This window comes from Rutilus rutilus (assembly GCF_951802725.1).
Source record: "Rutilus rutilus genome assembly, chromosome: 17".
In the NCBI taxonomy this organism is placed as follows: Eukaryota; Metazoa; Chordata; class Actinopteri; order Cypriniformes; family Leuciscidae; genus Rutilus; species Rutilus rutilus.
The window spans coordinates 26,376,633-26,392,658 of NC_140230.1; the positions used below are offsets into that span (position 1 = coordinate 26,376,633).

The 16,026-nt window shown below is 37.3% G+C and overlaps 1 protein-coding gene across 1 annotated transcript in view; it reads right to left on the reverse strand.

The window, feature by feature from the left end:
- Window positions 1-16,026, reverse strand: part of ptprub (protein tyrosine phosphatase receptor type Ub) — a 246,951-nt gene that overhangs the window by 103,573 nt on the left and 127,352 nt on the right. The window contains exon 7 of the mRNA XM_084385145.1: window positions 342-613. Coding sequence (XP_084241271.1) covers window positions 342-613 — 272 coding nt within the window. The remainder of the gene's footprint in view (window positions 1-341; window positions 614-16,026) is intronic.

Consider the following 16,026-nt stretch of genomic DNA (forward strand, 5'->3'; position numbering starts at 1 on the left):
CAGCTCATGACTAGTTTGTACCATCTAAAGAGCATCTTAGACCACCTGAAGACCAAATTGTATTTTCTAATGACTCTCCTAGCTAGGACCAGCTTCAGTTTCCAGTAGGATTACCATGTTACTTTGATACTTTGGTATTTACACAAATTCTTAAAAGTATCTTTGGAGAGTACCATTACCATCATCTAGTGACCAAAAACATCCTCCATTTTGTAAATGAAGCATTTAAACACATACTGCATGCGACATCAATCAATGTCAGACAGAAAGAATAACTTACAAACGTCCTAGTTTGTGTAACCAACCATAAAAGACAGTCACTAAACCATAATGTTGCTCACCTGGTACTCATTTGGCCAGAAAGTGCTGACTGCCAGTTCCACCTGGTGCCACTGTCGTCCACGTGAGCCAGAGACATTCCATACGGGAATGCCAAGCGGCCCACCGTTGACCCGCACATAAACCCGCAGCGCCCCCGGGCTGTGGCCGTCTCTGCTGTACAGGAAGTAGCTGAACTGCACGCAGTGCGTGTCGTTTTCGCTTAGTGTCTGCAGCAGAAGCTGAGCCCTCTGCCCCGCTGCATGCTGGGAGGAGTTGACCATCATGTAGGAGCCTTGAGGAGGAAGACAACACAGCAAGAAGGAAGAATCAGCCAAAGGTCAGAGCCATCACATACAGTACAAACAAACTAAAAAATAAATAGTCCTAAATTTAATATGGTTCCTCACACAAAGCAATCATATCACTTCACAAGGCATGGAATAGCCTATAGCGCACGGGTCTAATGAACCTGTTTTATGATACATTTACTGTAGTTGCGTTTTATCCTTTGTGGAGGTTAACATCCACTGTATGCTCTCGTTATATGGGAAATAATGCTTCTTTCACGTTCAAGAAATATGGAAAAAAAGTAATACGGGTTTGGACTGACTTGAGGGTGAGTAAATTATGACAGATTTTATTTTTAACTATTTGTTTAACACACAGAGTCACTTTGTGTTTCAGTCATAAAATATAGTATTAAAACAGAAATCTGAAAGCAAGAACATGAAATATTTCCTCTGAATAAGAAAACATTTCATATCTAAGTGTGGCTACAAACATTTGTGGAGAGCTTTAGTGCATTTCAGAGTGTGCCAGCTTAAAGAAACAGGCACATATACACTAAGCTCAGAGAGAATAAAAGAAATTGAGGGGGAAATAAATATCCAGCTTCTCTGCGGAGCATATCTGCTGTATTACAGCCTACTCAGAAACTTCTGTGTCGTTTTCCCATTCCTACTTTTCAAAAGCTCTTGTTTGTCTATTTGTCTCTTTCCGCAGACTATCTCTCCCTTCAGTGAGTTCACAAAGGATGACAATTTTGGCATTACTCTCTCAATACAGAGCACACAGAGAGAGAGAGACAACATACAGCACGGAATACTAAAATGTCTTTCATGCTCTTTATAGCCTCGAGGCTCTCTGTCTCTGCGGAGTGTGACAAATGCAAAATTTCTCTGTACAAAGACAGATATTTGTGAGGTGTTGGTATAGCAACAGGCACAAATACTGTATATATACATACTGTATATGACTCTTTAATTAGGGGAACTTTTCTGTTCCCTAGGATGGTTTTAAAAACAAAAATGTTATATATATTCGTAAAAAAAAATCGAAATTCTCTGTTAACATGAACAGTTTATTCTATGAACAAATATACACTATCATTCACAAATTTGGGTCAGTAAGATTTATATTTTGAAAGAAATGATGCATTAAATTGATTTAAAAATAAAAGTTTATCCATTCTATATTTATAATGTTACAAAAGATTTATATTTTAAATGAATGCTGTTTTCTTGATACTTTATTAAATAAAAAAATAAAAAAACTGATTTAATTTAATAGAAAAAAAAGAATTATTATTATTATTTTAAGTTGTCATATTTTTATTATTATTTTAAGTTGCCATAATATTTCACAATACTATTTTCATCAAATACATGCAGCCTTGATGAACATCAGAAACAAATTTTTAGACCCCAAACTTTTAAATGGTAGCCTGTATATACAGTTTACACTTACATTTTTGTTTTTTTACATAATAGCAATATTCCTGTCATTACCATCACACCAGACATTTAAATATTTGAATATTACAGAAATGAGGATAGGTGAGCACACTGACAGTTTGAAGATTTTTTTTATATATAGAATGACCAAGAATTGTCCGATAATATTTCTCCAACAAATTATTTCTCCAACATTTTCCCCAAAACATGAAAAATATCATTAACATCATACACAATATCTAAAAAAAATAATAATAATCCACACCATCACATACATGAACATAATGTATACATTAAAAAAATCCATTATAAGAACATGTAATGTTTTAACATAAAAGGTTTAAAGAAGTTTAAAGTCTCAAGATTTATTATCGAGTCAAACGTCTAGTCAAATCTAGTCTAGTCAAAAATATAAGATTTTTATAGTCAAACGTCCTTAATTGAGCACAATCTCACATAAAACAACATTCGGACTGCTTGTTATTAATCAGAGGACAGTGGGACGTTGGGGTTAGGAGCTCCATTTGCAAATTGAGGCTGAGTGAATAATTACATATGAACCATTCATATACATGCACATGAGGAAGAATTTATAACCATGTTTTTTCTGTCTTTTCAACCGTCACTCCATCCCAAGGTCTTTGTGTTGATTCACATGAAAAATACGAGACTGGACCAGACTGTCCTTGTTGCCTTGGTATCAAATGAGTTTTTATATGGTCTGACAGAGCAAAACCTTGATTAAAAGACAACCTCATTTTCCTAAGCTGAAGGTGAACAGCTATGAATTACAGTACCTAGCAAAGAAACACACTTTACATTCAAGTTGAAATGACAGGTAGAAATCAGCTAGTCAGTGGGCAAAAGCTGGCATTGTGTTGGGGACACTTTCTTCAATCATGTACTGAATAATAACAGCTTTTTAAATATATACTGACCGCAAAAAGTATTTGAATGTAAGCCTTACATAAAAATTTATGAATGCCATTGTATTAAATAAAACATCAAATCAGATGGCATTTATTTAAAAATTTACCACAACATGTTCAAGTCTGAAAATCACATGTACACACACTTAAAAAAAAAAAAAAAAAAAAAACTCGTAAAAAGGATCATAACTAATAACTAATGGCTCTGGGACCAGGCCCTCGCCAAAGCACCTAGGACATCCCTTGATTTATGTATGTCTGGGTGTACATGTGTGTGAAAAGCCCTGCTCTCTCAAGGCATTCTGGTTAATTAGATTTCTCAAGGCTTCTTCATATTGCACTCTAGAGACATCTGAAGAGCACATCACAAGGAAGAAACGAAGGATGGAAAAGGAGGGAACACCGCTAAATCTACGGATAAAGAGTGATTTAGCTGTATTAAACATGCACCTCAACCCACAGAGGAGCTGTTGAGAGTCACTGTAAGCAAAGAATTATGACGTTCACGAGGTACTGTTGATTTTCTCAAGCCCATGAACGTAAAGCTGTTGACTTTGATGAAATGGCTAATTAAAGCTCTCAATACTGATGTAGCTAAATTGCTCCCAAATTAATAAACTAGATGGACAGATATATGGACAAATTGATATATTAAGGATGTACAATAAATCAAATAGCAAAAAAAATCCATATACAAGTCCATCTCTAGAAGTGAATACTATTAGAGCTTTTTAGATATAGTACAGCATCATTTTTTATGAGTGCAGGGCAACGATTAATCGCAATTAATTGCATCCAAAATAAAAGTTTGTGTTTACATAATATGTGTGTGTACTGTGTATAATTAGTTTGTATATATAAATACAGACACATGCATGTTTACATTTAAGAAAAATGTGTTATTTATATATACAATATTTATATATAATATAACTGTTTAAATATATATACATGCAAATATTTCTTAAATATATACATGCATGTGTATATATACAAAATAATTATACACAGTGAACACACATATATTATGTAAAAACAAACGTTTATTTTGGATGTGATTACTCGCGATCAATCGCTGCCAGCACTTTTTTTATATGCTACCGTTCTATTGTGATTATAAATATTTTGAAGAGCTGGTATCACATATTCAATAGAGGGGTAAAGGACGTCAGACCCCGGGAGTCTAATTCACCGCTGGGTCCTTTGAGGTTTTCCTATGGGGTTTTATAATGGAGTTTATAAATTTATGAGTAAAATAAATCCTGTGGTGAACACAACTTGACGATTCTTTGACGTTTTGTTCTGCAACGTACACTTGCAGTGCACACGCTCACACCCCAAACTGCTTTATCTATAGTTACTTCTTAAAAATGTTTTCAAAAACAAGTCTCCGTGCAACAAGCAGCAGCTTCGCTCCTGAATTAATCTGCGTTTTTGAGTGAATCATTTAAATAAATGATTCAATGACTCGCTCATAAAGACATTTACTTGCTGCCACCTACTGGCATAAAAATCCCCACCACCACTAAGAGAGATTGTGAATATAATGTCTGGCTATCATAATCTTCTAAAACATTTCTGCATCTGAACCAAAACAGAAATGTACATGAATACATTTATAGATAATGTGATATTTTAAGAGATGTACTGATTGAACAGACAGAACCAGACAGCCAAATAGATGTATTCATATTGCTTTATTATAGTGCAACCAGCACTTTCAAAAAAGCTTCCACTAAAACAGTGGAAAACACATGGCGACATTTGAGAGCACACTCCAGAACTCTCTCAAGGAAGGCGCTGATTGAATTCACAGCGGAGAGTCTGTGCTTCGTCATATCATATTGAATCTGAACCCAAACAACAGAGCTGACCATATATCTCAGCCAGAGGCCCCAGAACCCATCTGAGTACGCTGGCACCCTGTCCCTCTCTTTCTCACAGGTGGGAGCGGGGCAAAGCACAATATATTGGTGCTGACATTTTGCTTCTCGCCATCTTCTCCTGCTTTCAGATCAGAATCCAATCTCTCAGAGCCAGCCTGAAACCTCAGAAAGCCAGGGCGGCTGCCACAGTTTCTCCCAGAGGACTAAAATGTAGATTCTTCAATATTTAATTTCCCTTAAACCATGAGCATTAAAGGATTTTTTTTCGGGATAATTACGAGCTTTATCGACAGCATCTGTGGCACAGAAAATTATTTTGGCTTGTCCCTCAGTTTGTAAAAACAGCAACAAAAAAATATGTAAGGGACTTACAAGTGTACCAGAGGCATAAAGAAGAAATGTGAAGCTAGAATTTTGGAAATGGTGTGATAAGTGTATGTTTATGTATATTCCAGTGCTATACAATTGTACACTGTATATATCACTCACAGACAAAATTGTATTCATAAATACAAAAATTTAAAATAAAAGAAAATCACAATTTACATTGTTATTTCCCAAAAAATTCTGTCAGACTTTGAAATGGCTGTAAAGGCAAAAAGATGCTTTTTGTTCCCAGAATTGTGTCCTTACAGCCTCTATCAGCAGCCTCTAACCTCCTGTATAGTTTCATTACAGATCCATAACTGCGTGTAACACGGTGATTCATTAGTTCAGTGAAAACGCATATCATTTTAAACCTGTACATTTTTAGAGAACTTTTCTCTTAAGAAATTTTCTGATAACAACAGGTCTTACCCTTAAAAAGGGTCAGAGCACAACCCCAAAAGTTCTCGCCGTAAACCTCAAGATTTCTCACTTAATGGAAATGGGTTATGACCAGGTCTCCTCACCCCTGTTACAGCACACCCCCCCACCTTTCAATTCATATCCACTTCATACTTATTTACTGCTAGGCTTAAAGAAATGAATGTGTTGTGCCATTGTCAATCCACTGATGTTCATCCTAACAAACTCTTCCTGGAAATTTTATGATTAGGCTTTGAGTCTATTACCGTTGTTGAGTTAATTCGTCCAAAAACTCGATCCTATTAACTGTCAATATCAGGTGCTAAAATAAAGGTGACGACCGAGGCTGAACACACAAGAAAAGCTCATTCGAGCTGAGATAATTTGATTTCTAAAATGATTACTGTTAGAAATTAAGTAAACTGATTCGGTCTCATTGCTCGAAAAGAAAATGTTTCTGGTGATTGTTCAAAGGTTAATTGGGTTTACAAAGCTACTCTCAAGAGCAGTCAATAAAATACTCTTGTAAAGACGATTCCACGGTTCACAGTAGTTTGTGGCATTCATAAAACATTTCCACTGTGTTTCAACTAAGTCTGGGGAAACGTAAGCAGTAATGGATCAAGCTCCTCGTTGTATTAGAGATAGACATCATATATCATTCCATGCATTAGAGATCATACATATTCAATGATATCCTTGAAAATGACCCAAAGTTTTATTACCTAGCATGACTCCAGGTTAGCAATTATTCGGTGTAAAACCGAGTCACCCTAATCACTCTCAGTCAGCGTCAAGAGCATTGTCTTCTTTCTCCATTATGAACGATGTGAACTTCTAACCTTCAGTCTAACCTTTTTCTTTTTTGCAAAATGGATTGTGTGAATTCCATCAGCACTGGAATGATGAAAGATACAATGTCAGACATAACAAACAATACACACGGCAAAGGAAAGATATATAAACGAACCAAGACTGAAAAAGCACTAAGGTACTGTGCCAAAACAAAGCTTTGTGTACTTTTAGGGCATTTTTGACGTGAACTCGTCAGGAAGAGCAAAGAACCCCCCCTACTGAACCGTTCAATAAGGTCAGACGTCCCTCTTGCCATTTTGATATTTACACTGAAAGCGTCACAGGTTAACCTTTGACTGCTCACCTCATCGTGAAGCCACCGTTACACACCGGCACAGACATACTGTTCACATAAACTAGAAATATCAAACATAAGGTGACCTTTGGTGAATTATGCCTCCAAGGCTGGTGAAATCTGATAAAGTCCCATCCATTCGCTGCTAACCCTTCCCAAGGGCACAGGAACATACATAACAAGATTTGAAGTGATTGAGCCCATCGTCATTCAAACGGTGCAGCGCAGGAAAACAGCCACTCGCCAGCTAACCGAGATACTATCTCGGAGAAAACAGGAGAGAGAGCGAGTCAAGAAAGGACCAAGGACAGCGTTGAGGTGGACGAGAGAAAGGCTGAAAGATGCAATCACAAAAAAGTTAGAGAACTCAAAAGTTGAGGCCTGAAACAGAGGAAAACAGGAAGGGAGGGCAGATAAAGGCGGAATGGAAAACAAGAAGATTATCAGAAACAGAAAAGAAGAGATATAAAGTCAGAGAAGCAGGGGTAACGGCACTTGTCACTTTGCATGAATAAGGTAGAGCATAGTCTGTGAAAAAGAGGTTCTTAATCTTTAAAAAAAATGTTGTTAGCCCCAGGAGGTCAAATTAATATTATATGAGATGTTTTATTGTTCATTCATTTTATATCAGGTTTGAAATTTTTGCAACCCAGTTAATTTGCAACTTAAAACTTAGAAATGAAATAGAGTAAGGGCTAGCTAGTTTAACCAAATGTTGACCAAAAATGTAAAAAAAAAAAATGGTTTGATCATTTTTCTAGCAATAACTTGGGTAACAGGGTTAAATGGTTGAGTCTGATGAATGCAGTCAACACAATACTTTGTCCAAACATGAAAACGTAGAAAACAAAAATCACTTTAAATTTCTGTATGGAGAGATACACATATTTAATGTGCTTTAAACAAGCTGCTTTTCAGGCTAGGCTAATTTTGAATGACTTTTAATGACTTTTACAAAGTCATGGAACACCAAAGTGCACCATATTCACAGAAATCAGAACTGGCCTTTTTTAGTTTTTTTTTGTTTTCCTGTTTCTCAGAACTTTTAAGAGCATCTTTTTTCCCTCCATTTGACCCCATCAGCTGGGCTTTGTTCGCCTCTGACATCAAAATGCTTCAAAGGCGTGTTTGAGAATAAAAAGAGAGGTGAAGGGGTGCAGTGCTGAATATAGTTGAATCAATTCAATAGGTCCTCTTCCCACTTCAATTTTAGAAGTAGTCGTGCTCACATCTCACTTCCTTAAAGTCTTTAAGGCTCCTCCTGTTCTTATAGCCTCTGTGCTCATTTCTTCCCATGTCTTTCAGCCTGTCTCAAAAGGTCAGCTGAAATTTAAGGCATTCTGCCTTGGCTTTCTTTCTTCGCATACACGTGGGGATGCTTTTTGAAGGAGGACAGCAAAAGAATATCAGGTTATGCGGTCTGTCATCATGCCTCTTACCTAAACCTAGAACAATATAAAGTGTACAAACAGGTAAAACAACTAATCAAGGTATATTCTCTGACTTACAACCCCAAAAGAGACAAAGGTTTACTTTTAAATTTCATTTCCCATTTCTACTGTATTTCTGAATACATTCAGAAGAACATTCAACTTGCAATTATACAAAAGGACTGAAATCCTTCATCATTCATATTCTGCTTCTGAAGAAAATCATGATGGTAACGTCTCATGTCATTTCCACGCGGCTGACATTCGCTGATGTCTTTCCCCCTAAAGACACAATTACTATGCGAGAGTGTGTGCTGGAATTAACACACACAAATGAATATTTCATCTCAAATGAATATTTTAAACCCTGTTGTGTAATCACATTCCTTCATCACTTCAAACATGTTTTTGAAATGACAAACAGTGCATTAAAAAATACAACACATTAAAAAACAAGTAGTGTTGAATATTACTCACAATTACGGTCTCTAACATATTTGTAATAGTTGTTAGAGCACTTGAAAACTATGAAACACTATGAAAGCATAAAGCAGAGTATTCAACACTTACAACAGTCCATTATTTTTAGTAGGGGAGTAACAATACATCGATATGGATCGATATATCGGACAAAATACGAACGGTACAATGTATTGACACACATAAGGAGGTACCTTTATTTTTACACTTTTCCACATCTTCACACAATGTCCATCTATGCATATCCACCAATGTAACTGTTTATACACAGAATTCCAATTTGACATCATGTGCATCAAAATGTATTAATTTTGATTATAATGCAAGTAACCCCACTAATATGTTCCATCATAAATTTCATTAAATTACGCCTTTTTGTCATCAAATTAAACGTCTCATTAGTTGAGTGGGGAAACATTTAATTAGCATTCATTAATCGGCCAAGTTTTCGTATTGAAATGCAATTACCGCAGGTCCTCTTAATGTAGTGGTACACTGAGCATGAAAATATGAGAAAGACAATTTTTGGAATTACCCCAATAGGCCAAATATGAAATTCATTCATCACTACCAATACAGTTCCAACCGATACATGTCATGCACAATTTGTAACAAACTCCGTCTTCACAACAAATCTCAATTCCCTGCTCTCATGGACTTGTAAAAACATGTAAAAAATAAATCTTTGACCTTTTATTAAAATAATCAAATGGTATCTATTTCAAAAGCAACGTATGTGTTTTGCGTTACTACTGCTTCAAGTGTGCAAGGGCAGAAAAACACACAGCATGTGTAGTAATAAAGAAATACCTAAACGCTGCTGTTAACAGTGTGAAACCTTCTCAGTTGCAAAAAAAAAAAAACTATTTTCTCTCTCTCCCATGAAATTCAGCCCAGCGCCCCATGACAGGTTTTCTACTCCTGGGTGTGACACGATACCTAAAGTGTGACCTAATCTCTATTCAGACTTTCCCATCACACTGTCTCTCTCTTGAATTTTAGATCACTTGTCTTCAGACCTGTCCTGTGCTCCACTATGTTAATAAATACATTTCTAGTCACCTTGGCATGTTTCTGTCAGCTTTCTTATCTTGTCTCATTGTTCCTTATGTATTCACTGGCTTTTGAATGAAGGTTTGAGTGTCATTTAATTCCACTAATCACAATTTAAAACATAAAATAACTTTTACATCATGCCTGTGAAAATGATTATGGGACGATACACCTATCTCTCGATTCAATACTATCACGATACTTGACTGCCGATACGATATGTATTGCGATATATTTTTTTTAAGAATAGCGATTCTACAAGTATTCCGATTCGATATTGCAATATATTGCAATTTTTTTTTTAACACTAGACCATCGGGAAAAGTTCAATCATACACTTATACAGACTGTACATGATGTATAAGATGAGTCACATTTACAAAAACAAAATCTTTCTGAATTTTATTTCAGAAGCATCATACAATACTACATTCTCTTGAATAAATGATTCAATAACAAATAATTTTTTTAACAGTCACTTGTAGCCACTTAGTGCTGTTTCATGACAACTCTCTCCGGGTCAGCGGCAGCGCTAACACAGCTTTGAATGTTGCGATATGATTTTGTCAAAGTTTAATAGACAGACGAATTGAAAGATCGTGTGGGTGTTTGAATCGAGATCACAGTCTTTTAAAGATGAATCGTGCAGCTCTACTGTCATATCTCTCTCTCTCTCTGCATATGAGTAGCGGGAGGGCTTTTCAGTGCTTTCAGTCTCACGTCTCTTCCACGCGTCCACTTGGGATATTACGTCACTCAACGCTCATAGACAACGACACATTTAATCTAGTCTGGCTATCACCAGACCAAGCTCAATCTTTTAAGATTGAACATTAGTCTGGGGATTCTGCTCTGTATTTTCTACTGCACAAGAGGCATGACCAACAGGCATAGTTCAATTGACTCTGTACGCAATTGGATAGTCCTTCAACCAATCAGACCAACGATCCGGGTGACGTACTTTGCAGCGAAAACTACAGGCAGGAAACGTGTTGGTTTGGAGCATTGATCAGCGGTTTGCAGAAGCAGGAACGGCATCAAGCGATTTTTGCAGGTTGTGCAAAAGAAAAAAGAAAAAAAAAAGTGAGTGGTATTTACACCCACTCGAGCGATTTGTTTGCTAAACTAAAGAAGCCATTGAGCATCGTCGAGAGGTTAAAAGGAATTGGATTGGATTAAACCCGCCAATAGCGTGCCTGGTTAAGTCAGTTTGTGATTGGTCCCCGCAAATCTGTAACGGGAGCAGGATAGAAGAATGTACAGGTGGCGATATTTTTTTTCCCAGGATGGTAGGGGAAGACTCATGAATATTCATTAGGGAAGTTATCCCCGATTGGTCTTAACCCCAGTGACGGTAGGTTTAGGGGCGGGGTTAGGGGTAGGTAATCTGACCCCCAGTGACGGTTAGGTTTAGGGGTGGGGTTAGGGGGGGTAGGTCATCAGACCAATCAGGGATGACTTCCGTAATATTCATGAGTCTTCCCCTACCATCCTGGGGAAAAAAATATCGCGTACAGGTGCAGCCTGAGCAGCAGGGCGAAATCAAATCGCTGGCAGATCGGGCTGGGTTTACCCAGTCTACATTTCATCCTCTGTTGGAACCAAAGTGGCTAACTTCTGTCAACCTCATCTACAAGCAAGGACACAAATAAAGCAATTGAATTTGAATTAATATCGATTCTAGAATAAAAAAAAGATTTTAGAATCATAAAAAATAAAATAAAATAAAAATAGCGATAGCTAGGTGAAAAGATTTTTTTCTCCCAGCCCTACTGTATACAGTAACTAGTTTAATGGGTGGGTAGAGCTGGGTAGGATGCATGCTGCCAACATTAAGACACAACTAATGAGATTAATGAAATGTGTTTAATGCTATTAAACGTCTTTAACGCAGGTTAAAAAGAAAGTATTTAACTAATCAGCATTACAAATGTTATATTCTGTTGTGTTGAACGTTTTAATGATCAAATCTTAGGTATTGTATCGAATTATTCTTAATTGCCCCTTTCCTTCCTTCAACAGGACAATATCCTTATACAGTAAAGGATCTTGTTCTTGAGTGACTTGCACGGTCAAATAAAGGAAAAATAATACATAATATATTATAACATAATAATAATAATACTACATTAACTATTTGATGTGTACATAAATATAAAATATTTCATAAAATATATATATTTTTAAAAGATTAATACTTGCATAAACACCAAATGAAAGTAAAAACTGACCAAAAATACATGGTTTAAATAGACATAAAATCAAATAGAAATAGAATCAAATCAAATCGTATCTTATGCATTTATCTAAATGTTATGCTACTGTAAATGATAGAAAAATAATTAATTGACGTTTGTCCTGTTATATAACCAGGCAAACATCTTGAAGCAAGTTTGAAAAGTGTTTGGCAGTGTTTTCCTATATTAAACTGTTAGCAGAAGCATATTAAAAATGTATTTCCTGCTTGAGAACAAGCAATGACAGAATGAAGACTTGACTTGAAAAGTACATTGCCTCAAAGGGAGTCAACTGAAATTCATATTCCCAATACAGCCCCTCGGTTCCTCTCGAGATAAACAAAACCTCCTTAACCAAACAACACGCTGCTTCACAGGTGGATCCACTGGCAGAGCTCCAGCTCTTTAAATCGGCAATGAGAGGGGTGGGCCGCAATTACCCCGGCCTCTCAGGGGACGAGACAATGAATAGAAAGCTCCAGGTGAGCTGGAGACTGGGAGAGAAACTTCTCTGAAAGGCTATAGGAGTGATGGAAGACCAAACAAAACCACATCCATGATAAGGAGTGATAAACAGCCGAAGCGTGGCTGGACCGAGTGTAACCAGTGCCCTCTGGAGCTGGTTGGGAGATAAGCCCGTATAAGGAACCGCTGACTCTTTGGTAGCTGTCGCCAAAGGCGTTGGGGAAAAACATGCTTCGCCGAAACTGTCTATACGCAGTGACCTTTCGAAACGTCCTCTGGTCAGCTTGCGATCGAGGGGAGGGGGACGGATGCGAAGCTGTTGTGTACCACGCACGATCCACTCCCTGTCTGAGGGACATAAGTGTTTTTTGTATGTCTCCAGACCCTGAATTCAATTACAAAAGACCACATTTATCAGATTTCATCTAATGAATGTAGCAGAAAGCTAAAGGGAAAATCATTCAGACAGAGCAACACAACCTGTATTTTTTCCAATGTTGATGTTAGAGAAATTTTACAACAGTTCCATATAAAAAAAGTTAACACTGAGTAACTTATATTTTTAAATATCTTTGATACTTGACATTCATTAAATATGTTGTTGAACAAATTAGATGAGTGAATGATTCAAATGACTCACTCATAGAGAGTCACTTGTTTTTTAAACGAATAGGTTGAGTTAATGATTCAAATGATTCACTCATTAAGACAGTCACTTGATTTAACTCTGAATAAATCAGTGTTTTTGAATGAATCAATCACACGAATGGGCTCATAAGTAGTAGGTCATCTGGGTACTTTTTCCCTACTCTTTTGTGAGTACTGAATTTGGACATGAATTTGGCCTACTACAAGTATGCGATATTGGATGCAGCCGTAGTCACTTGTTTCATTCTTGAATGAATTAGTGTTTTCTGTTTAACCGAGCAATGGAAGATGAGATGCAGTTCGGCAAACAGTCATGTTTTTTGCAATTCTACTTAGTGCAGAAATGACAAGCTTCACCTTTAAATGACAGCTCAAATGGTCTTGTTTTGCTGCTGTGGCGCTGTAATAGGCAAGGGAGAGAAATGAGGAGCAATGCAGCTTTGTTTAGGTTTGCAAACTCCCAAACTTCCCTTTCCCTATTTGAGGCATCTGTTTATTTGGACCCACGAGGAAAACAGCACTGCGGGGAGTGTGTCAGAACTAAGCATCACTGGATGGGACCTGTTTTTTTTTTTTGCTGACCCTCTCTGACAGTGGTATCCCAAGTGCACCTTTCCCAGAGCCCTTGGGGCCCGGAAGCAAAAGTATGGTCGAAATCTGGGCTGACATCAACAGCGCCGCTGACACTTCAGGTGCTAAATATAAGCTCCAGGTCCTGAAGTCAGGGGACATGTTCCTCTGCGCCAAGCACCGCCAAACTAAGCCCCGGTTCCGTTCCAGTGCCCATCCATTTTTTGCCCTTTTAGGCCTGTGAATGCACACTAGGCATTATTTATTGAAGAAAAAAAAACACACAAATTTACAAGTTATCTGCAGCCTTGAGGGACTCTGTGGAGGCTCAGCAATGCAGTATTTTAATTATGTAGCTTGCGGCAACTATTGACGGAATTAAAATCGATAGTGATAAATCAGCATAATAAGGCATTCAACAAGAAGCAGCCTTTAACACAGCTGGCTGCTGTTTCTTCACTCGCCTATGCCTTTGAGAGAGAAAATAAAACGACAAAGGGTGGAGGCACACATCATTTAAAAGTAGTTTTAGTGTGCTTGCTGTTTCGGTCTCCCTAGTTTTCAGTCAGCAATTAAAACCAGACCTCTTCAACCATAGAGCTGTCATTCACCCCAAATAATAATCCTTAGACTCAGAAAAGCATTCCTGCGTAAAGTAGGTGGCATTTTAGGGGTTTAAAAATGTCCTGCAGAAACTGAACCGTCGAACACGGTGATTTATTTTCTATTTTTGGCACATTTGATAATAGCGAACCAAAGCAGCGATTGCCTTTAAAAATGTGGGAGTGTGCGCGTGATGTGAAGATGGCCTGTCTGTTTCTGGCACTGACGTGGTTTGAGCATGCGGGCTTGGTATACGTAACGCCACCGGAGGGGCTTTTATACCCTGATGGATGGATGCCAGGAGCTGTCGCGAAGATGACATAAATCTTGCGCAGATAGCGGCGGGCCGCAGATAGTGGGGTGCGGAGGTGAGCGGGAGAGACGAGCGCGGCGCAGGAGGAGGCGCTCTTCGTGTGCTGAAGAGTTTAACGTGTCTGTGATTAACTGTCAATCCCTCGGCTCAGCCAGCAGTGCTCCGTCTCAATTAGACACACTCATCATTCTGACAGGCTGCGCACTCTCAGCCTTGAGACCGGGCTGGAGACCAGACAAACAGGCTCAGACGACGACTCGTGAAATATAGGATGCGGAACAAAAGCAACTGTTGTGTTGTCTGCTTGACCTCACTAAATCCATTGAAGTCTTTAATAAACATTTAATCACTCCTGTATGTTAATGAGTTATACGTGTGACCAGAAATGTGCTTAACGTGGCATAAAAGAAAACTGTGAAATTTATACAAATACCAGTGCATGTTATTCCAAATAAAAGATGATGTTATCTTGATGTATATTTCATTCCCCATTGGCATTTTTTTTTTCTCCTTGTTTTAAGCATAACCTCAAAATTATTCAGATTTATGTATAAAACGGGCAAAAATCTGCCAATGGGATAAGAAAAATAAACGTAACTCTAGATGTATTTTTTGGAAACAAGTCTTACATCTTCACACAACTTTGCTTCGAAAGTAACAAAGACAAATACAAATTTTTCAGCAAAAATAAATAATAAATAAAATAAATATCAAATACTGTGTGTATATACTATATAAACAGCCAACAAGATCAATTTACTTTAGATAAAAAAAATTGTGTGAAGATGTAAGACTTGTTTTCAGAGAATACAATACATCTTGAGTTACGTTTATTTTTTATATCCCATTGGCAAACATACATTTGCTTGTTGTATACATAAATCTGAATAAATTTACTGAGGTTTATGCTTAAAATGAGGGGGGAAAAAACAATGCCAATGGAGTAAGAAATTAAGAGATAAATTCTCTGAAAACAAGTCTTACATCAATCACTTTAGCTTTTCAGGTACATTTATGTTGTTTTGAGAATGTTGAAACAAGACAAAAATACTGATTAAGAATTTTATTTGATTTTTTGCAGTGAAACTTGCTCCTCCCCTGATGATTTGCAAAAGGTGTTTCAACTGATGTTTCTGTGCGCTGTAAGAACAGTGAATTATTTGTGGGTCTTTCTGAGCTACATGTCTAGCGAGCTACACTTGCCAAGAGATCGAACTAAAAATGAACCTCACTCTGCAGCTAAAAGGAATAGTTAACGGAAAAAAAAATGTATATTCTGTCATCATTTACTCAGCCTCATGTCATTCCAAAACCCATATGACTAACTTTTGCCTGTGGAAAAGATTATCTGGCTAGAGAAGAAGATTTTCACAGAATAAAGAAAGTCATTCAGGTTTGGAACAACATGAGCATGAGTAA